The 25,155-nt window shown below is 34.4% G+C and overlaps 1 protein-coding gene across 5 annotated transcripts in view; it reads right to left on the bottom strand.

Moving 5' to 3' along the window:
- LOC123691048 (disintegrin and metalloproteinase domain-containing protein 33) overlaps nucleotides 1-25,155 on the bottom strand; it is a 403,256-nt gene that overhangs the window by 260,704 nt on the left and 117,397 nt on the right. For 4 of the 5 annotated variants that reach the window (XM_045635246.1, XM_045635247.1, XM_045635248.1 and 1 more), the window contains one exon: nucleotides 11,925-12,050. In XM_045635246.1, coding sequence (XP_045491202.1) covers nucleotides 11,925-12,050 — 126 coding nt within the window. Of the gene's footprint in view, nucleotides 1-11,924; nucleotides 12,051-25,155 lie in introns of those variants that run through there. The other variant, XM_045635249.1, reaches the window with a different exon arrangement.

Raw genomic sequence — 25,155 nt, 5'->3', positions numbered from 1 at the left:
ACCAATTTAATCAAGAGTGAACTCTGTTCAATGTTAATTATTTCGCAGTAATCTGTTACACAGTTTTAAAAATACCCTCCAATGTTCCGTTCCTTAATTAGTCTTTAGAAATGAAAATTGCAGTGCGTACTGCGAGTTCCACGATCCAACGCCGTATCATTGATAGATCATTGTTCCGCCAGTAATTAACTTGAAGTCGATCAATTTATCTAACAATGCGAGATTCCTTGAAAAACAAACTGTAGCGAAGAATAACCCTCGAGACGGACAAAAGGAGGTATTTTAGTGGACCGGCCAGTGAGTTAGAGCCCCCAGCCTTTGCGCAAACAGAACAAGCGCTCAGAATGGACGGGTCAAGGTGAACTGGCGATGTTTCTCACGCAAGACAATGGCTCGGCATTAATAACTTTCTTTGTTTCGCCCGAGACAGAACAGCGATGGACTAATAGATATTAAAAACGATCCAGTCTTAGTAAATCTTTAATCTCGAAACTGAGTGAGAGATAATTGGAAAAGACAGCGGAGTGGAGATATTTTTCAATTTACTCCACACTTCTGGTTGTGTTTTCTAAACGAATTATCGTATGTGATCACTTCTATTATTCCTCTATGCTCTGCAAGACCGGGATTTTATTTTACTTTTCTGCTTCGAAATAAGCCTTTCCAAGAGGAGAAATGTTCCAAAAATTATCATTAGACATAAAAACAAATACCCCATATGAAATGCGGTTAAGCATTGGAATACGTTAATTGCCTATTAAGAAATTTTCTCCCAAAATCCCTTACCATAAATCGTGAATATAGGGTGTTAAGTAGGGTGCAGGATAAGCCGTAACCATTATACAAAGGGCAGATACATATCAACGTTTGCAACGTACTGGCCATAGTGATTCATCTTCAAGACATGTTATTGCATAATGTATTATAATAATCCAATCATCCTGTATCATTAATTATACTCACTATGGAAGTTGTTAGTTCTGTAAGGTACTGTACGGTCAGCAAGGTAAGATTGAACATTTATTAATGGTTGATATAAAAAGTTTTTATTAGTGTTATCGAAACATGAATTTAAAATAATACACTGTTTGGAAAACCTGTCTCTACTTATTCATTATAGAGATTACATAGAATGTTTGAAATAAATATTTTTATTGAATGTTAATAAAATTTTCCCTCGTGTTTCATTCTTCATCTGCTGAGCTATCATAACGTCATATCTTTTCAAACATACCTCCCACTAAAATGCAAGTCTAACAATTGAAAAACAAATGCCAAACATAAAAACAATGAACCACTACACAGACCAAGGGAGTCTCGATAAAATTAATAATCATTAACTCGACGATGCGAATAAAAAACGCGGTAATACTAGTTGCTTTCCCGTTATACCCGCATTTAGTTCAATGTACATCACTAACGACCGTAAACATACGAGCACGTAATAATGGATTTAAATTTTAATTAAGTGCATTTTATAGTGCGCTTTTGCTAAACGATTTCACGTTGTGTTGGTCTAAAATTGTTGTAGGAGAAATTGTATCGCCACTTATACTCTACTTGACATTACATGTTATTTAAAGGAGTACAATCTATAAATTTTCTGCTATAGTCTGCTTGCTATCTCTCAAGAGAAAACCCAACAAGTAAATGTTACAAACAAGACAAATATGTGATCACAATTTTTTGTTGGAATGAAAAAATAACTCTTCTCTTTTAAAAATATAACGAAGAAACAGACAGACTAATAATAATGTATGAATTGGCATAAGACTGTATCATAAATCCCATCTCATTTAATACATTTTTATATTCACCCTTTTCCACACAGAACGAAATGTATATCATATCATCAAATAAAAATTTTACAGCCAGCAAACAAGCCGCAGAATTAATTTTGGCGTGTACGAAAACTGGCCGACCTCCAAGTATCTTACTTGAACTTAAGTACCGGTCTTATTGACTGAAATTACTTACGATACAACTTGTGGCTTCGATGAAATGAATAGACGGAAAATACATTTATTTGATCCTGTAGGCTGTGTTTTAATATAAAAGTTTTACGAAAATGTCAAGTTATGAATTATCGTTAAAAGTTTTTTTCTTCTATCGCTCGAAGAAATAATATTTTGTGATGTAGCTATAGTACTTAATCATCCTCAATCTATTTTCATTACTATAGCAATACATGTTTCCTAAGTGGAAAATACTATAAGTAGAGCTTTAGGTTAAAAATAACGGTTAGGTTAGGATTTAATTTCGGTTGACATAAAAATGCAGGCGGCATATATAACCTGTTAGATATATCTACATTTATCTAATACCAAACAAAAGCAAATAAATAGTCCCAAAATAACACACCTTAAATATCTTTCGCTTATAAATTAGTTCATAAGTCACGTGGTCACGTGGTCTCCTCTGAAAATCAGTGCAGCAACACATTTTAAATAATGGTTGCTGCTTTGCTGACGGGGAGTCCTTTTTGCCTCCATTACTATCTTTTTTTTTCTGTTTTGTGTATTAATTACTAAGAGTTACATGGTGGCAAATAAAACGATTTCTATTTCTATTTCATTTACTCCAATTAAAAATCAAAGCTGTGTCGAAAATCGCAATAGAAACACACGGCAAAGCGAGGCGAGCAATGAAATATTTATAAACTTTCCTGCGTTAATTTGCCATTAGGGAGTAATGTTAATATTGCCTGATAATTCCCCTTGATTTCACCTTCAGCAAATATTCGGATTAAGGCTGCTTTTCTACTAATAATGTGCGAGGATGTTTAGCGAGTAATGTGTTTGTAAATATCCAATAATATCGCTTCAAACGCTAAACACTTCAAACTTCAAACTAAATGAATAAGAAATGAAGTGATATGTTTGGTTTTTCACAAGCACATTCCTCGCACATTAATGGAAAAGCACTCTAAATATTATGAGCACCATGTGGAGGCAAGTGGCGTGTTTAAATTAGACATTTTTGTGTACCTATAACCTTTTTATTTTAATGAAGTTTCAAACTCGTAATAGCTTTGTAGGTCCCAAATGAGCTCTCTAATGTTTTGGTTGTAACGCGGTGCATGTGTTATTTAAACCGCTTGTTTAATCAAATTTAAACTTTAACTATATTTATTTATAAAACATTAACACGTATATTTTATTAACACGCTTTTATTAACTTTACCTCCTTTAGACTCGATTTTGAGGCACTTTAAATGGATAGATATAATACAAATTTTGTATCAAGGATCGGTGACAGCACAGTAATTTCATGAAATTGGGCGTGTCCTTTTTTAACTTTCTCTGTTTCGAAAAATACTTACTATCGTGAAGAAAAACGATTAACAGAATTCAAAATAGAGTCATCGAATCACGGAAGAGTTTTAAAAGCTTTAGTTTAATTTTCGTTCGTTTTACATCACGTTATTGGATTCAGGAACCAATAGCGACGCAGCGCTGGGGGCGAAATAATTTCGAACCGGTCATACAGGATGTAGGGGACCTTTATAGTTATATTTATGTATGTACGTACAGTCTTCCTGTGCTTTATTATTGGACAGGCTTGCTGGACATTTAAATTACTTTTAACAACAGTATTTATGTGATTACATTATAATCTACCTATCTTTCTATACGTGAATTACAAAATATGTTGGTTAGCGCATAACTCGAGAACGGCTGAACCGATTTCGTTAATTCTTTTTTATATATTCCTTGAAGTACGAGGATTGTTCTCATGGAGATTCGTAAAAATGTACCACGGGCGAAGCCGGAGTGGATCGCTAGTAGTAATATAATTACGATAGTAGAGTATTTTAATAACTACGGGGCGAATCGCGAACGTTCTAGAGCTACTAGACTTTACCAAACAAGTCCGAAATCACTACTTGAACCTAGCATTTAACTCGGATTAGTAAGATTAATTAATTTATTATTTGTGTTTTTATTTATTTTTCTAACTAAACTACAGTATGGGTTTATGTATGTATGAATTATTGTAATATAATTATTATTTGTTTATGTATTACTTATACTATATAATATGTAATATATATAGTATTTCATATGTATGTAATATGTATTTATAATAGATCATATATTTATGTATGTGTATATATATTTGTACTTCCTACCTACCTCCTTTTTCATAATATTACTCCACACAGTAGGTTGCCTGGAAGAGATCACTCTTAAGTGATAAGGCCGCCTTCTGTGCTGGACTAGTTTTAAGTTTTAATTTTAAGAATTTATTTGTATGCCAGCACAATAAAGTGTTAATAAATAAAAATAAATAAATAAATACTAGAGTTAGATATTACCCAGTTATTGTTGAGATGTTGAATTAAATGTTTTACGTGATAAATACGATAACAACAATACTTATAGGAGACATAGGTAATGGAACGGAGCGCCTTCTTATCGCTATAAGCGATCTCTGCAACACAACCCGGATAATAGGCTATGTTCTGTTTACATAATGTTCATATTTTAATGTTTACGCGAAGGGGTTAGTATCTTATCTAGTATCTACATTCATACCAAAATTCCCACTGCAATAGTTTGTTAACAAATTATACCTGCATATGAGGACTATCTCTAACGATCATGACTTTTAAATGAGAACATAACCCATATCTAGTGAGCTTATTCTTCCCATGTATATTAATAATATTTATAAGAGGAAAAGTGTTGATAAGTTAGAAGCGCACCAGGAGCGACAAGTTGAAATGTGGCTAATTGGTCAGAATTTATTTCAGTTGTCTCTTTTTCACTCATAATAATATAATCACTTATATTTTTTATAATTCACTCATAACATAATATAATCATGCCATCTTTCTTTAACGTCGGATTCTGTATGTGTTAGTGTGCCGTTTTAAAATCGAATGTTATGTTGGTAACATATTATCTTCACCTTTTGACTCGTAATATCATTAATTCATACAGTGTGTAGGACATAAAATACTTACCAACATTCTATGTAAACAATGTCCGCTTATCTCCTGTATTTACCGTTACATACCATTACTGAACCCACAAGTTTTCGCCCAGGCTCTTATTAAAATTCAATTTGAGCCTTGTTTGTTTTGGTGTTAAACTTTAAATGGCCACTGAAACTAGTTGAGGTTGAAGTTTTTCGGGCGTGTACGTGTAAGCGTTTCGGCGACATGTGCTTGCGTTTTTATTTTGTTTATGAAGTTTTTAGGGCGTTTTGTACCTACTCGTTACATTTTAGGTAATGTATACAGATTTTTCATTTTTTTGAATGGAGTGAAATTGTAATTGCTTTTTTATGACTATAAAAAATTGTACATAAGTATCAAATTTTTAATTCTGCCGGCATACTGTTAAAGCTCGCATTGAATAAGATAATATATTATCATATTTTATGGGTCAATCTAAAATCGACTTGAGTATCTATTTTATTTATAATTCTAATAATATACTGAGAAGCATTGAATTACAGGGAATTATTTTAACTACCATCCTAAAATTTCAAACAAAAATCCTTAAGAAACCCTCGTTTGACATTTGAAATCCGCCATAATAGGGCAGTAAAGTTGATCGAACGAGGTCCAAACGCTAAAAAGTTCCCTGTGTGACGGGGAAAAAGGCGGGAAAATGGGAAATTGTCAAAAGTTTAATTCGAACTCTTTCCAAGATTAACAATCCGCCGCGACCTTGTCTTGTCACGTGAAATGATGTTTTAGGAAAATTAGATAAGGAAGTTTATTTTGAAAAATTAAAACTACTCTTTATACTCAATATATCAAATCAGCTTTAGACTGTTCTCAGTTATAATACTAAAACATAACTTAAATCAGCTTAGTAGTTAAGTATTAATTGCAATATAAAGTATTTTTATTAAAAATATTACAAAATTTTCCTTGATTTTAGTGAATAAATATAACAGAAGATAAAGCGGATGCGTATCTAGCACGTTGTTCAAACTATATCGTAACAACCAAATACGAACAGACAATCCCTCTTAATTTATTCAAAACCATTAATAATTCCCAAAGCTTCGATGAAAACCTCATAGCTATTAAAAAGTTTATCTAAAAACAGAACAATACTCAACAAAAAAGCATCGTCACGATCAATCGATATCCATTCACAAAATTCAATCAAATCAGCGTTACATAACAGTAACGTTACCGACACGATATTGCCACGATATCGTCACGACGTCGTCACGATATCCACACTGTACTTGGCCTGTCTTCAACGCAAGCCCAGAGGAGTCAAGCACAATTTGCCTTAGATCGTTATCAGTTAATACTGCCCCATTGTCCTCTGAAGTCGGCCAAACTTTTTAATAATGTTTCGGAGTTTTGCCGCCAACTTTTCAATTTGAACAATCTGCCCCTCGAGTAGACTCACAGACGCAATTATTTTAAATTGATTGAGTATAAAATTGTGTGCAGTTAAATTATGGACTTACTTTGTAAGTCGGATTTTGCATTAAATTATATTTACAATTTATCGTTGTTATCGTTCGATTCTCGTGTTCTTTTTGTAAGCTTTTATTCCCTGAAATTGTAAGTAGCACTTATTTCTATGTACGTAAACAAGTTTTTTTTTTTTTTTTTAACTTTCGTTTATTCTTAATATATATAAATCTCGTGTCACAATGTTTGTCCTCAATGGACTCCTAAACCACTTAATCGATTATAATAAAATTCGCACACCATGTGCAGTTCGATCCAACTTGAGAGATAGGATAGTTTAAATCTCAAATCTTTTTAGAGAAAGCGGGCGAAGCCGCGGGCGGTAAGCTAGTTTCCTATGAATAATTATCTTAATAAATTTATTGACTCCTTTAAACAACAATATAAATAATCGATTATTTTGAACACACCGCGTCATAGAAATGATGTGTTAAACCTTTGCCCTCTTATAGTGAGATGAAAATACGTTAAGTCGGAGTGAGTTACTCTTCCATTCCATTAGCGATAAACAAGAAAATGTACTTCTTGATGGGATTACAAAGTTTCCTTACAGCTCTGAATATATACACGAATATAATATATAGGTACCTATACTATGGCCGGGGTGAAATATTTTTCATTGATTTTTCCAAAGAAAGTAATGTAAAGAGGATAACTTCGCAACAAATAATACATCATGCGTCTTTGTCCGTACGAGAACGAATGTATGGGTTTATTTTTTGACGAAACGTTTCTTGGGAAAAGGTTTACGGGGCTGACGGTAATGCGTGGACATTAAAAAAGGCGAATTGAAAGCCCTTCATGATTGTGGAGATACGTATGAAAAATAAATATGTTTCTATTAGTGTTATACCATTTTTAACGTGCCGATTTATTTATGTCACAAGCGTGTTATTTTAGCTCTAAAAAATATAAAATCAAGTGGCCACACTTGACATCTATCGTTATTTACATTTTACGAAAAATATTTTAAAACAAACCCAACTAACAAAGGATCCTTACATCCTACGACTGCGACACGACATATCGCATGATTCAAATGACCTCACACACTTAGGCGCGCCGCACACCAGCGCCACATGCTACATGCATCGAACATTTACGTCGCCACAATCAATGCACTACAATTCAGCTTGCTACAAATGTATTGTATATGCGCACATCGGAAGCACAGTTGTAGCGTGGCACCGCTTTGAGAATGTCGACATCATCGTCTGATGACGACGATTTCTTGGTGTGGCGCCACAAATAAGGCGCGCCGCACACCAGGCATACATTTGTATCTCGATAATTGTGGCGCCACATTTGAAACGCGACACATTTATCGCCCCCATATATTTGTACGCGAGCACGCACACCGAGGAAACATTTGTAGCGGGCGCACTTTGTGGCGAGACGTTGTCCGCGCTACACGAATGCAAGATGGAACACGTTCGTTATTTGTGGCGCCACACCAAGAAATCGTCGTCATCAGACGATGACGTCGACATTCTCAAAGCGGTGCCACGCTACAACTGTGCTTCCGATGTGCGCATATACAATACATTTGTAGCAAGCTGAATTGTAGCGCATTGATTGTGGCGACGTAAATGTTCGATGCATGTAGCATGTGGCGCTGGTGTGCGGCGCGCCTTACGAACGTGTTCCATCTTGAATTCGTGTAGCGCGGACACCGTCTCGCCACAAAGTGCGCCCGCTACAAATGTTTCCTCGGTGTGCGTGCTCGCGTACAAATATATGGGGGCGATAAATGTGTCGCGTTTCAAATGTGGCGCCACAATTATCGAGATACAAATGTATGCCTGGTGTGCGGCGCGCCTAATGTATACACGCGCAACGGCAACCGAATGACAGCACAATACGGGGCACGACAAATTATATTATCATGTTTTGTACACACCATGATTCGGTATTTTGTATAAATTCCCTTTCATGTCACTAATGCGGCGACAATACGGGGGGGATAGCAGCGTAACATAATATTTTATATCGCTTTGATCCGAACTGTGATGTTAAAAAACATAAAAGGTGATCTCCGAGGACTACGAAACATGTTACCAACTGAAACGCCACTTGAGCTGATACATTTTGTATTATAAAATGAGGAAAAATGTTGTTTTTCTTGTTTTTTGAGTGATACGATATTGTTTTCGGAGGATTTATTACTTTCTCCACGTGAAGGGTTGTTGGGGCGCGGGGAATGTTATAATGATTTTTTTGTTTTGCGAGACCTACTTTTATATAATGAGAATCTAATACAATGTGAGTAATGTTTACAAATATGTAGTATCTATAGAGCTGTTATAAGGTTAACATTATTCGTGTGTCTATCGTTATACTCCCAAACGGATATATCGGTTTAGAACAGTCTTTTAAAATTGTAAGTCTAATCACTAAATACAGTTCATGCCTATTCTACTAGTGGGAAAAACCACTTCAAGTCTCCAAAACATATACACACAGCAGATTTCACTTAAACGAGCGTCAAGAGCTCAGCCAGTAGGTATAACCTACGAATTTAGGCAATTTCTATTTCTTGTTCTTAGTATTTATATTGTGTCTAAAGTCACAACTGTGTCGCTGTAATTTTGTCTACATTGTTTTATAAATAGATTCAGACAAATCCCGTCAATTTTATTTATAAGACAAATACACACATAATATTATTATATTAGGTATGCTTCTGAAAACATTTTCATTAATTCCTTTCAGTACTGCAAAAAACAATGTTTAATAGAAACTTCATAAAATCAAATTAATTTTGATTGATAAATTCAAGGAAAATATTAATTATCGTCAAACTTGAAAAAGCTTTATTATCGAAGTTCAATAACAATATTCGGGAAATATGAATTCCTAATTAAGTCAAACAATTTATTATAATAACACCTGTCGTTACACGCGCTGTTATAATAAATTATTAAATGAATTGTGATGTAATTAAATTGTTGTGTCATCACTACATAGTATAAAACAAAGTCGCTTTTTATGTCCCTATGTCCCTTTGTATGTATATCTTTAAAACTACGCAACGGATTTTGATGCGGTTTTTTAATAGATAGAGTGATTCAAGAGGAAGGTTTTAGTATATAATTTAATAGGTTTTAGACAAAGCGGGCGAAGCCGCGGGTGGTAAGCTAGTTTAATATATTGGGAGCAAGTACAAGTATAATATACTCGATCGAGGGCTGGTGTTACATCACTATTTTATTAACAACGTTGGTAAACACACTTAAAGATATCTTTAAATTTATGAAACTAACATATTCTGAAAACTCAGGTATTGGGTAACGAGTTGTAAGATATTAGGTTGCTTTTCCACCAGAGATGTACTTCGCAGCTTTGCTTTTAAACTATACAACTGTTTCCACAGATACTAAGCTACGTAGAGGTGCGAATAAGATGTGCTTTGAAGATACGCAGCTCGAGCCATGCGTAGGCTCCGCTGTGGATATAGCTGCACTGTTTGCGGCCTACAATCCATAGCACGCATCTTTATGTACCTATAATAAAAATGTTAAATAAAAATAAACGACGTGTGTCACTCGGGGACTGCCGCGGTAAAGCTATTGCATGCTATGCCTTCAAGCCACACCTCCGCCCGCCGGAGTGGGGATCGTGAGGTTTTTTCGTTACGGAATTTCTCGATTCGCTCCCCGCGCTCAAGGCCCTCGATAGAAGCTTAATAAATAAACATCATTTGACACACGACTTCAATACGGTTCTCTCCCCAATAATCTTTCTATAAATATAAGCCAATCACATCAATATCAGACTCAAAAAAACATCCGTGCGTATGTCATACAGTTTACACATGCAAATATTCGATCATACGTCACATATTTGAACGTGACAAGTAAATAGTAGTTGGTATTCGTCGAATCAAATCTGCCTCACGCTAACAAAGCTTGACAATTTAGCGTTCCGTACATTGTACCTACGCAATCAATACAGGAATTTTTGGATTCATGTGAAAGCTTCATAACGTATAAAAGGCTTATAATACATGGTATTTTAACGCACAAAGTCCTGCACACTATTTTTTTTAAACCCTGTAAAATTTAAATCGTAATCAATAAATATTGTTCTATGATAAATTCAAAAAATCTTATTAGTTAAGCCAATAAGAAAATTATTGAAAATTTAATACATAGAAATATACATAATACATGTATAGTTATAGGCACACAAAAAATTGTATGGATCGGATACAGTTATTAAAATAAAAATAAAAACAATAGCTGTCTAGTTTAAATGATTCATTTAATTCCTTCTATAATCTAATACCCTATTGTTACCCATAAACATAGCATGGCAATTCTTTTTTGGGTGAAGTTTACAATAAATGAATTGAACTTTGGTTTTGTTGCAATACAAAGGTACAATATTAATTCTACAAATGTCTCGTTCAAATGAGTATTGAAATTGAAACGTCAAGGGCTACCATCTACTTATTATACAACGATGAAAACACACTACAGATGTCTCTGATAAGAGAGATAGCCACCATTATAAGCTGTATTGTGACAACCCTAAAGTTACGAAGCACGGTGACCGAGATAACCTAAAACAAAGGGACAGTGCGGGTCGGATTGGGAATTTTATTGATTGTTAATTGCTTGGGAACCCGAGCTGGTCATTTGTTAAAACAGCGTGGAATAATTTATTTGAGGAGCTGAGACTGTTGATATAGGAACATCGCCGTTTGAATTAGTTTTGGAGAATGACCCGTCGTAGAACGTCGTAAAATTAAAAAAAAACAATGGGTGTTTTTGATAGATTTAACAAGATATTTATAATTTTAATACCATATTTAATTTGAATTTAAACGAGCTCGAGCGTGGTCACATGCTGTTAAATAATTTAATTGTTATCTATCATAAGGGAAATCACATGAACACGGTATCTTTATCATAAATAGGTTTAGATGTAATGACTGAAAAAGTTGATGGTTTAAGTAGTTTGCACCCAGTCACTGTTAAAAAATCCTGTAGTGTACGTACGTATAAAGATTAAACTAACGTTCTTAAATACAAGTAATCCCGCATACACACATCATAAATAAAAAACCTATAAACATTTTCACTATAACGCGTCTATTAATCCTCAAACAAGCATAAATTTAACCCGGACATCTCCCGTCACGACGAACAGGCAAGCCATCAATGGTGGATGACTAAAATAAAACTATAAGCATATTCGCTGTAAATGCATTTACAAAGCCCGTACCGAAAAAGTATTATATAAAGTTGTCATTTACGATTCCATTAGCATTGTTTCAATTTTTGTGATTTAACGATCAAATTAATGGACGTCACAGTTCTGTAATAATCGCCACGTAGCTGTCAAAGATACACGTTCGAATACCGCCTTAAGATTATTTTTTTAGCTGTTAATTCTTCCAAATAATTTTCAGACACCGCCGCCGCTCACCCCCGCGCTCACCTGGTGACGAAAATACACAGAGACTCACCTCCGGACGTGGCGAGCAGGCCGTGCGCGCGCAGCAACGCCAGCAGCAACAGCAGCAGCAGCGGGCGGGGCCGCATGCCGCGCGACACCGCGCCCGCGCACCGCCGCCGCTCGCCCCCGCGCTCACCTGGCGAAGAACATAGTGTTGATTAGAAATATCGAGGGTTATGATATTAATTAATAATTATGAAGAAATTGACATAACTTGAAAGATTTGTCCTCTTTCGTCCGAGATTGCATCGAGGTTGGACGTGTCGTTGTTTTATTCCGCGGTATATTTTTATCAGTTAAGCGAAAGTAGTTTTTATGTGAACAAGTTGAACCGTGTTATTGCGCTGCGCTTGCCCTCTGCCGCCGCGGAAAGTGAAACGGATGCCATTATTGCTATCCCGCTTGTGCTTCGCTAGAACGTAGCCGCAAACGCCGTGTGCGGAACAGTCTACGATTTGTTTAGTACGCTACGGTGATTCCCGCTACGAAGCTGCTACGCAATTAACAACTGACGCAAGTATTCGCATTATTATTTCCTACGCTGACGGATCGACTACGTGTACGCTGTAAGCGGTTTCATCGTCTCCTTGCATTTTTATCTTACAACAACGGCGAATAATATGAGTAATAAGCCGTCTCCGAAGACATTGTCGGCTTCCGACCCAAACATAAATGTCTCGAAAAGAGTTAATACTAAGAGACTGCGCCTCGAAGACCACGCTGAATCTGACAAATTTGAACAACTAAAAGGCGAAATTATCGAAAAAATTACAGTCATGATTAAACCTATAAGCTCAAGACTTCAGAGCGTCGAAAATAGTCTGCAAGAAATAAAAAAACAAACTACGGAAATAAAAACTTCTAATAACGATATAGAAAAATCCCTCTCATTTCTGTCTAACCAAATGAGTGATTTCGAAACAAAAATTTATAACCTTGAGAAGGAACGAAAAGCCACTAACTTACTAATAGCACAGCTAGAAGATCAACATGAGAACCTTGAGCGTATCTTAAGGAAAACAAATATTGAGATACGAAATGTCCCAAAGATAAAAAGAGAAAATAAACCTGCAATCCTAAACTCAGTCACTACTCTTATGAAAAAGATTAATCTCGAAACGGCCATATCTGATGTCAGGGATGTCTATCGCCTGCCCTCAAAGGAAAATTCAACCACATCTACGATCATCGTGGAGTTCCTGAATGCGTTTACAAAGGATAAATTCCTAAAAAACACTAAGCTATATAATAAAGAAAATAAATCTTCCCGATTAAACTCAACGCATCTTAATTTCGAAGGTACGGCTACACCATTATATTTCTCTGAACATCTCACTAAAAAAACGAAAAGGTTGTTCTTTCTTGCTAGAGATTTTGCACTGGCTGAAAAATATAACTACTGCTGGATTTCTGATGGTCGAATTTTTCTACGCAAAGAGGAAGGCTCTCGGTATACGATTGTTAAAAACGAAGACACATTTAAACAACTTCGAGCTTCTTCCAAAAATGAATCCAAAAATCAACTCGGACCTTCTCCCCCCTTGTAATACTGTCACTTTTAAAATATGTATTCTTTATTTTGTCTTATATTCTTTTATTGCCAAACTATTGCCTTTAACTACTTCATACTGTAAATCAATGTACACTGCCTATAATACACATTCACAACACACACAAACGTACTTACCTTTCTTTAACAGAAACATTGCCGTTATATTTTTATTTTTATTATTAAACGAAGACCCGCCCTTTTGTAACACATTTTATTCTTATGTAATTTCAAATGGCTAATCAAGATGTTTTATTCAATGACATTGATAATACTGAGATTTACTCCAGTTTTAAAACGGATATTCCCGAACATTGTGTAAAACTGCTAGGCAGTTTACAATCTCAATTTACTATCCTAACTCAGAATATCAGAAGTATTCAAAAAAACTTTGATAATCTTACTATATTTTTAACGAGACTTAAATTTTTACCGGATATTATCGTGTTGACTGAATGTAGGCTTAATGAAACTGTTCCTGTAGTACATCTGAACGGTTATAAGTGTCGGTATTCCTATAACCATTTAAATCAAAATGATGGTCTAGCAATCCTCTATAAAGAAGAACTCAAAGTAACGATCGAAGAACCACCGTTTGAAGAATCAAATTGTCTGCTTATTCGAGTTAACCTTGATATTACTATATGCGCTATTTATAGGTCTCCCTCTTATCGCAATATTACAAAATTTTGTCACTCTTTAGATAATATATTGCAAAGGTGCACCTCGCCTACGGGTATAATAATAGGAGATATGAATATCGATATCGGCACCCACACTCAAGACAGTCGCGCCAGTGATTATCTTGATGTATCTGAACATCATGGATTTTATCCTGGTCATCAGCTGCCTACCCATGACCGTACATGTCTTGATCACGCTCTCATTAAGACAAACCATATGACAAGAGTGATCGTCTGCGAATCTGGTTTGACTGATCACGATACAGTTTTAGTTGGTATTAGTAAAAAATTTCCCAACGAGTCAGCGGTAAAAGCCAAAGGAACCAAATACAAATTAAAAATAGACTATAGCAGTGTAACAAGTGATGTAAAAACTATAGATTGGACCAGACTCTTTAATTGCAACGACCCCTCAAAAGCCTTGGAAGAATTTACAGGAAAAGTAAGTAAAATCATTCAAAACCACTCCCTTAAAGTACCTATTAAAAATTCTAAAAGCATTAAAAAACCCTGGATGTCCTCTAACCTCTTAAAATGCATTCGCAAAAGAGATAGACTGCACATAGAAGCAAGGAAAAAAGAAAACAGAGAAAATCCTATTATTCAAAAACGCTATAAAGACTACCGAAACTATTGCAATAATACTATACAAAACCTAAAGAACGCATATGAGAAGGGAATAGCATAAAAAAAAAAAAAAAAAAAAAAAAAAAAAAATGAGAAGGGACTTTTGGAAAAATCTGAAGGTAGCATTAAAAAGACTTGGGATGCAATTAAATATATCTGTAAGTTAAACAATAAAACATCGTCTTATTTTGACATTTTCAGCTCTGACCAGAATTCTACTCGGACCCTGAACAAAGTTAATGATTATTTCGCAAATATTGGTGAACAACTAGCTAAAGAAACGATGAAGCAAATCAATAAAACGGAGACTGAATTAGTTCAATTAGCTGCAAATTTAGATGAATCACACACAAATCCTGATAAGTCATTTTTTATAAACCCTACTAATGAGTTAGAAGTGAGTGACATAATTTCAAATTTGAAGAATGACTCCGCTCCCGGATGGGACGGAATTAATTGCCGTGTTATCAAACTTGCTAAATCCGATCTTTCTGCACCAATCACACACATATGCAATCTTAGCATTTCCACTGGTATAGTCCCCTCTCATATGAAATTAGCAAATGTTTGCCCAATACACAAAGGTGGAGATACTTCTAGTTTAGCGAATTTCCGACCTATATCACTTTTAACAATAGTTTCAAAAATAATGGAAAAGCTAATAAACAAAAGATTGCTTAAATACCTGGAACAAAATAAAATGCTTTCAGTAAATCAGTACGGATTTCGTAATGGCAAGTCAACGGAGGACGCCGTCACAAATCTGGTGGATTTCATAACTATGAGACTCGACGGCGGGGAGAAATGTGTGGGCGTCTTCCTTGATCTTGCCAAAGCTTTTGACACGGTGTCCAGACCCATCCTGCTGCGAAAGTTGGAGTTGTTTGGCATTAGGGGTACTGCACTCGACTGGTTCACGTCATACCTATCCAACCGAGAACAAAGCGTTTGCCTGGGTGAATACCTAAGTTCTCCCGCTGCAATAAGATATGGAGTTCCCCAGGGCAGTGTCTTAAGTCCTACGCTCTTTCTTCTCTACGTAAATGGACTCTGTTCACTCAAACTCAACCAGGCTAAGATTTTTGCTTACGCAGACGATACCGCTGTGATTTTCCACGGCAGATCTTGGAGGGAAGCGTATAGCGCTGCAGAAACCGGAATGCAAACTGTCGCCAACTGGCTCCACCACAACTTGCTTAGCCTCAATATAGGTAAAACCAAACTTATGAATTTTAATATAAGCAATAGGACCAATGCCCCGAAAGAATTATCCCTAACAATACATAAATGTCAAAATGACACTTCCAACTGCAAATGTACTGCTCTGGAAAATGTCACCTATATAAAGTATCTAGGTGTGATTATTGACAAACACCTTACCTGGAATTTACAAACTGATTTAGTAAAGACACGTGTGAGAAAATTAACCTACATTTTTAGAAAACTAAGACTAATTGCAGATATCAAAATGATCAAAATGACTTATTTTGCACTTTGTCAATCTATTTTAAACTACTGTCTCGTCTCTTGGGGTTCCGCAAAAAAATGTCATCTTATAAAAGTTGAGCGCGCGCAAAGAGCAATTCTTAAAACCATATTTAAAAAGAATTTAAGATATCCAACCAAAGAATTGTATCAAGAGGCTGGTATACTAACGGTGCGTCAGCTATACATACTAGCAGTAATTCTAAAATTCCATAAAATAGCTCCAAACACAATTATAACGAACGAACGCACTCGAAGAAATCCTGCATGGAGGAAACATAGCTGTAATATGTCTTTCGGTAGCAAGGCGTTTATATTCATGGGACCTCACTTATACTCCATAATTAACAAAAAACTAAATATCTTTCCTATGACCAAGTTCCGCTGTAAAAAATATGTTACAAATTGGCTATTAAATCTAGACTACTTAGAAACTGAAAATCTCGTTACAATAATATCTTGATTAAAATTTAAATTCAAACATTTACCGACTATTAAAATAATCACTCATACAACATCTACACATACACATACACACACACTCATATACACGCACGCATACACACACGCACATATGCACACTTAATATTTAAATGGCAATTAAACTTTGAAATATTTTTATGTACCTAATACGGCGAAAGAGATTGAGCCCCACAACACAGGGGATCCTAGTGTGGGGTTCAATGCAGAACATGTAAAGTATATTATGTAACATTTCTTGTAATTAATAAAGAAATTTTTCATTTTCATTTTCATTCTCAAGTGCAGCTTATTGATTGTTTAAAAACGTTGGTAATTATAATTAAACAATTATTTGTCTTAAATTTATATATATTTTATTTGTGTGTACCAATATTGATCTTTTCATTGGCTAATAGAACAAACAGCATAATATTTTTCATTTTATGGGCTAAATGCACGCAATGGAGTCCGTAGCAAGAGCTCGTAGACCCACGCTACGGGAGTGCTACGAAGCTCTACATTGTGCTCAATTCTCTATATTAGAATGAAAAGTTGCTATTTTCAACTATTTTATGTGTTTATTTTAGATGCATGCAAAGTGCATACGATATTACGTGAGTACGTAAAGTTTGTCAAATTTAATTGGACTACTTTTTTGGCAGGTTATTAAAAATAGTGTCGTCTCTTATAACCAAGTATCTGTGTACTCTTATGAGTTGCAATTATATTATTTTCATGATTCCTCGTATTTGACGTGTTGTATACTGTAAAAATAACAGTCGAATTGAGATCTTCCTCCTTTTTTGATGTCTAAATACAGTTCCTAAAATTATTTTTTTATTAAACAGATGCATAGATGAACAGCTTTAAGACCCACATAAAGACATAATCTTCATTTTAACATTAAATTAATTGTCGGTATACACATAAAGAGTGTTTAAAATTAAACCAAACGAACATTGCAACTAAATCGAAAGATAATTTGAATAGTTCAACACATAGCAAATTTTCTGAGAATCAGACCGTAGAGTAGAAATCTCTTTGAACGTAAAACTGCTTGCAATTCCATGAAATCAGAATGTATTTCTGTTAAGTTTGAAGGGAATGAGCACATAGGATATAAGTTATATTATGAAGTTTGCTTACAAACTATATTACAACTTATAATTATAGCCTTCTCAAGTAACCGTCGAAAAATAACTCCCTGCCCAAGTTAAAACGCTCAGTTAGATTTTATAATTCTGATTTATAATGTTATTTTTTTTAATGAAAAGAAACTGCGGATTTAAATAATCTATATGACAAATTATATATTCAAGAATTCCATTACAACAAAGAATCAAATATTATAATTAAGAATTTCCTATAAAATAATGACGAGTATGACAGCTAAAAAATAATAATTTAATATGTCACATTAAAATTAATTTAATACCTGTAACATTTTAACTACATCCATACTAATATTATAAATGCGGAAGTAACTCTGTCTGTCTGTCTGTTACTCAATCACGCCTTAACTACTGAACCAATTTGCATGAAATTTGTTATGGAGATATTTTGATACCCGAGAAAGGACATAGGCTACCTTTTATTGTGAAATATGTACCACGGGTGAAGCCGGGGCGGACCGCTAGTATTATTATAATCCAACCAATGCAGATAAGCATGTATATTTCTGGTATAACCTTGTGAATAAAATTAATGAAGACTATATTTATTACATTGTTACTAAATAAAACGAATAAACAACAAATCTTATTAAACAAAAGATTAAGTAGCCTCTTGATAAAATAACCTGACAATATTTCTTATAATATACATTGTTACCAACCCATTAAATAAAATAAGATACTCCGTACCGAAAAATTAATCGCTACACCAGCTTGAACAAAGTAATCCTCAATCCACCTTTGTTTTGTAATCGAAATAAAGCGTAATCAAAAGGGACCGTATTATTTACTAAACTGGAAAACGACTAAAAAGCTTTACAAAACAAAATGAGATGCTATTTAATTGAATCGTTCACGTGCCGCTGCCTGCAGACATTATAAGAGCGCGTTTACATTAGAGGCAAAGCGACAGTAGCGCGTCAGAAGCATATTACAAGAACAGCGGCTCGTTAACAGTGCCGCAGCCGAAGCCGCGTTATAGTTTTAAAGTGTGAAACACATCATTTAAAAAATGGATTCCGGCGGGAATATATTATTTGAACAGCAAAACAACAGCAAAGCAGGAATACACAATACACATAATTCTTTCAATTCTTTTAGGGTTCTGATGTTGTAATTGTCTTATGTTGACATTTAAAAACGCTCATGTATTTAAATCGTGCTTTATAGAACTCGCTCATTTTACAGTTAATATTGACGTGCGCTTGCAACACTTGCTCATTGCTGATTGAACAGTACTTTAGTACATTTACACAACATTTACATTACATATTTTAATCGTCTGCACAGTGGCAAAACTGCCGCGCAGCTGCTGCGTTTCTAACTTGCCTTAATGAAAATGCGCTCTAACGGTAGTACCGCTCCCGTATAGGATTACCGGATTCAAAATCGAACTAGCTGAACATTTTAAAATTGCTTTTATATAGAATATTGATATTTAATATTGTTGAGCGAGAATTTTTTTATTTTGTTGAAGCGCAGGTATTGTATGACATGGAGTTAGTAATCTAGAACTTCAATAAACCTGAGCTTTTTAAGCTTTTGTTCGTCTTTTAATAAAGTTAATAAAATATTATTATGGTTGTCAGTAAAAGAAAGTGAAATTGAGAATTGATTATAGACAAATATAAAAAAAATATTGTTTTGCATGCTCCGAGAAAAATTAACGACACTTATTTATTTAAATGTATTTATTTTAATGCATGTATTGCACGCTAGGGATACATAACAAATATAAATAATATATCTACTAGAGCTCTATATTGAGATCTTCACAAACTTATTCTGTACTCGTTCTAACTTGACAGTGTCCCTTGCTCCGTGTACCTACATATCAACTACATTTTTATACCAGGCAGTAGCGAATCTTCTTCTAATATATAAAAATCAATGCCACTTTTCGTTGTAATTCCATAACTCGAGAACGGCTGAACCGATTTCGATAATTCTTTTTTTATTATATTCCTTGAAGTACGAGGATGGTTCTTATGTAGAGAAAACGTTAATATGTACCACGGGCGAAGCCGGGGCGGACCGCTAGTAATATATATAAATCTCGTGTCACAATGTTTGTCCTCAATGGACTCCTAAACCACATAACCGATTATAATAAAATTCGCACACCATGTGCATTTCGATCCAACTTGAGAGATAGGATAGTTTAAATTTCAAATCGATTTAGAGAAAGCGGGCGAAGCCGCGGGCGGTAAGCTAGTAAAAATATAAGTAAAAAGACCTGACAGTTCTTCAGAATGATTAAATACTAATAAAAATGCCAATTTTATACATGTTTTTTTATCAAAGTGATCTTGTATCTACGTTCATCTTTAGACTATGTAAATATGTGTTAAATAATAATCCGCTATACGTACATAAACTTATTTATAAGCAGTTAAATTGACTGAATCATTAAGTTTACACGGTATCAAACAAACACACCAAATACATTATTCTCTCAGAGTTTTGCTAAAGTAAAAGCAAACATCGAATAGATTTTACCCGAACGTAGACCGAGAGACGACGACAAATTTTGTTATTTATGTGATGAAATTTTAGATTGAAAGTTCGGCAGATAAGATGGTGATTAAATGAAAACAACTGTTTACCACTTAAAGGTGTTAAAACAATTAGAGTTATCAGGTTTTTATTTTGTTTGTGTGAATACTTTAATGACTAATTATTATTTTTGAAATGTATGCTATGAATATTGTTTGCTTCATAATAGCTGATTTTAAAACAAAGTACACATTAACACACTATCAAAAAACCTCTTGGAAATATATTATTATTATCCTTATAAACCTACTTTCAAAACCTCTACACACTCAGTACCACAAGACACAACTATCACCACCTATTAACAAGATCAGATAAAAACAAAAACAAACAACCAGCTCCCGGTGTATCGCGGTCTCAGTGAATGCTAATGAAATCGGGAACGCATCGGTGCCATGCTGAATTTAATTAATCTACAGCCAGTTTCACTCGTTCTGTGTTAGCTCTAATGAGATTCGTGTAAGCTTCGTTTTGTGTGCTTGCAATTGAATGTTTTTTGTCAAACTAATAGCCTTGTGATATTAAAAATAGGCGTGTGACATGCGACTTTAGAAGACAAGATATCGCTGTTGAGCAATTAGAGCAATATGTTAAACTTGCTGCTCCGCGCGGTTTCACCCCCGTGGCTCCACTCCTGTTGGTCGTAGCGTGATGATATATAGCCTATATCCTTCCTCGATAAATGGGCTATCTAATACCGAAAGAATCTTTTAAATTGGACCAGTAGGTAGTTCCCGAGATTAGCGCCTTCAAACAAACAAACAAACAAACTCTTCAGCTTAATAATATTAGTATAGATTATTTGCTTTCTTTCAAATGCCCAAAAATTACTGTACAAAGCGTTTATGAATAAAAAAAATGGGTAGCTGAGATATAGCTAATATTACTGGTTATCGTATTTTTTGTAGTTTGTGGAATACAGTATAGCGTGATAAGTAAATATATACGTATACCAACTGAACAACCGTAGTTCTCAGTGCATCACTAATTTGTAAAGGATTCATCGAGTTCTTATTAAAATAGAGTAAATAAAAATTGCTAAAGTTTATTTCTCTTCTTGCTCAATAAGCACATACACATTTATTTTATACCTTTTCTTTGGAATACATGAACCCTTTTTATTCTAATAAAAACACCATACAGAGAAACACATTGCATTCCACCACCCACCATTCAATCAATCCTTATCTAAAATCATCCCATCCGATTCGGAAACTCATAAATTACCATAAACTCCCAAAATTCGAAGTAAAAAGGGGCTCAAAAAAGTTGCAAAGCGTTCCGATTGTGGGTCACACGATAAAGCGCCTCGTAAAGTGTCGATCGAGTCGGCGAGAGATCGTACGGAGTTGCTATCTGCGCTCCGATCGACGATTGATACCCTGACGATTAGGATGAGATATATGTGTTAACGAATTTCGTACTTACAGCTCTTATAATAAATGACTATTTATGAGCGTTAATTGTTAAGGAAACCAAAATAAATAATATTATAATGGAAATCTATAATGCAACAAATTGCAAAAAATATCCAAGAATCGTCAAAATGAGTAATCGTCTTTTTAATCCATTTAATTGTGTTCCATTCGACTGACCGGTTGGCTTGGTTGGCAGTAGCCCTGTCTTCCAAGCCAGAGGTCGTGGGTTCGATTCCCACCTGGGGCAAATATTTGTGTGATGAACATAGATGTTTGCTCTGTGTCTGGGTGTTAATTATCTGTATAAGTATTTATTTAAAATTATATATGTGTGTTTATCAGCCATCTGGTTACCATAACACAAGCGAAAGCTTAGTATGGGATCAGATCGTGCCGTGTGTGAAAATTGTCCTGAAATATTTATTTCTTTATTATTTATTTATTTATGTACACAGTCATAAAATCAAACGCAGAAAATAACTATGTGAGTGTTATATGGACACATAAGAAGTAGGGAACAAATATTCCATTCCAATTTTTGTTTCCTACACCCATATCATAAATAACGTTAATTAATTATATCCGCATCCTATAAGTTCCCAAACATTACATAATGACAAAGTAATGTAAGAGAGTTAGAAGGGTCTTAGGATCAGTGTAATGGAGAATACAAAGTTTTGCGCCAACTTCTTCATGCTTATAATTGTATTACTATTTCACACATCGCCATTTCACTTTGTGTACAATTATTTTACTATGTATTGAATAAACATTTTAAGATAAACTCTTGGAATTAATGCTATTCGTATTTTAATTTGGTGATTATCGTATCTCAATGTTTACTAGAAAGAAAATAATTTTTAATGATAAGAGTATCAGCATTAATGATAAGAGTACCTACCAGCATCTAGTAAATGGAACTGAGGTCATATCGACAATTGAATTACTACCAGTAGATGGTTAGAACCTATGCTCCAGCTATTGGTACTGTATTATTTTTATAAAATGTTAAAATTAAAGGCCGGCAACGCACTAACAATGTCCCCGGCATTGCTGGTGCCTATGGGCGACGCAGTGCACTTAACATCAGGTGACGCGTCTGCTCTGTTGCCTCCTCTTATATTTAAAAAAATACTACTAGATTTGAATATATTCAACAAGAAAAGTTACTAAATTTACCCATGTAAATAAATTCATTAAAATACCAGTTCGCAAATGTAATTACCCCATTAATGTTTCACTAATAAAAATACAGTGTGCAAATTTTCACAGTTCTCATACAGAAATAGTGTTACCCAGATGAACTAGAAAAACTGGTGAATTTAATGAAATAAAAGCAAGAACCTAATTACATGAGCGTCTCCACAGTGCCGAATCTACCGTCTCATTGTTACAGTTTCTAGGGCGCTATTTTTGTAGGGCGCCATATTATCGTGATGTCACTGAACTACTTTTTTAATAACTCCGTGACGCATATAGTGAAATAATTTATCATTGTGATAGTATATTTTGTTTATTTTTAAGAATTGATTTCATAACTCTTCAGAGATATTTTTTCTTCTTGTATTGTACATTTTTTATAGGATTACATTTTAACATAGGAACACCATATAGTTTAAATTATTAAAAGTGAGCAAACGAGTAGATAGATCGTCTAAAACGAATGCAATTGGTTTAATTTAACAAGTCAGTCAGTGCAGCGAGTGTCTTTGCGAGACAACTTTTAAAAGAGTTTTTTTAATGTATCCGAAAATGCTTGTTGAATAATGTTAAATCTTTTTACAGTAAAAACTGCTTAATAAATCAATAATTTCACCAAAGTATGACTACTCTTATGAACTCCCAGTAATATACTAAATAATGATAAATAGATTTCCCTTAAACTAAAATCAGTGGCAACAAATCCGGGCCTGTCCTTATTCACATTAACAGACCTATTCATTACGACTCGTATAAATACGAGCCATTGTATTATTTTAGGAACACCTCTATTTCACTGTTAAAACATTTGTATTGAATAAAAATATACTATGCATAGAATAGAAATTTATACGAAACATAGTTTGAAAATAATATCTCTTGAATATTATAATATCACATCAAGAACAAAATTGTGTTTGTTTCTTTCTTTAACTACAAAAATCAATGAAATATAGCTGTACCAATAACATTCCTAAAAAAAATTCTCAAAAAAAATTCCCCTCAAATCTTCCAGCTATTTCTATCCCATCACTCATCGTTGGATACCCAGATCAATCCAGCGATTCAAGCACTTTAAATCATTGGGTAGCTGACACCGCACTCAATCCGCTAATGGTCTGCAGAACTCCTGAATAATGTATACAACTCGCTTTGTATGGCAGCGCTTTACAGCGGCTAATTTGAAAACTATATAGACACGGAGTAATTGCAAGCGGACTTTTTAAAGGGAATTTCTGATGGCTGGTGCTTCCTTACTGTTGAGATCCTGTTGAATATATTTGTGTACGGATTTTGCGGTAGTTTGCACTGCATTTTGATCTATTTTATTTCTTAAAAGTGAAAACATTATCAGTGACGGTATGTTACTTTTATCAGAATTATCAAAAGCTATTACATGAAATTTCACAGCACATGTCGTAGGTATTGTTTCTCTAATATGAAAATATGACAATAACTATAGTCACCGACTGAATAACCTCCTTGAAAATTAATTTTAACTCTCTCAAAACGCTCGCACTAAATGGAAATAGACCCGCAAATAAGCCATTAGAATACATTTTTGAAATGGTAGTATATTACGTTATTCGATGAATAAGTTTTAACCATGGATTGAAAAATGAGCCCTTAAATTCTGAATGACGTCACGTTTATTCACGTAACTTAAGTGCCTTAAAGCTTTAATCATTATTAATTAAAGAGTCATTAACAGTGATATTGTCAAAGGGGTTTGTGAATTGCCAAAGAACGAATATGGCCGTCATATTTCAAAGGAATACATGAAACGACTGAAATAATCATGTTGCTTTATTTATTCGTAAATAACACAATTATCGGTTGCTTCATTTTGTTCTCTTGTAATAAACGTTTTTGTGTATTTAAAATAATTGAAAAGCACGTATTCACGACTTAATTTATATAATGTTTAAGGTTATAATTATATGTTGCTGTAAGTAGTCGATGATAATTTTCTTCAGATCTTGGAAACGGTAAATTATTTCAAATATTTAACGATTCTTGTATAGTGTAGAGCTCATGTGATTCAAATTAAATCTTAATCTTAATACATATATATATAAATCTCGTGTCA

This window comes from Colias croceus, chromosome 4 (genome assembly GCF_905220415.1).
Source record: "Colias croceus chromosome 4, ilColCroc2.1".
Taxonomy (NCBI): Eukaryota; Metazoa; Arthropoda; class Insecta; order Lepidoptera; family Pieridae; genus Colias; species Colias croceus.
This window is presented reverse-complemented; position numbering and strand designations above follow the sequence as displayed.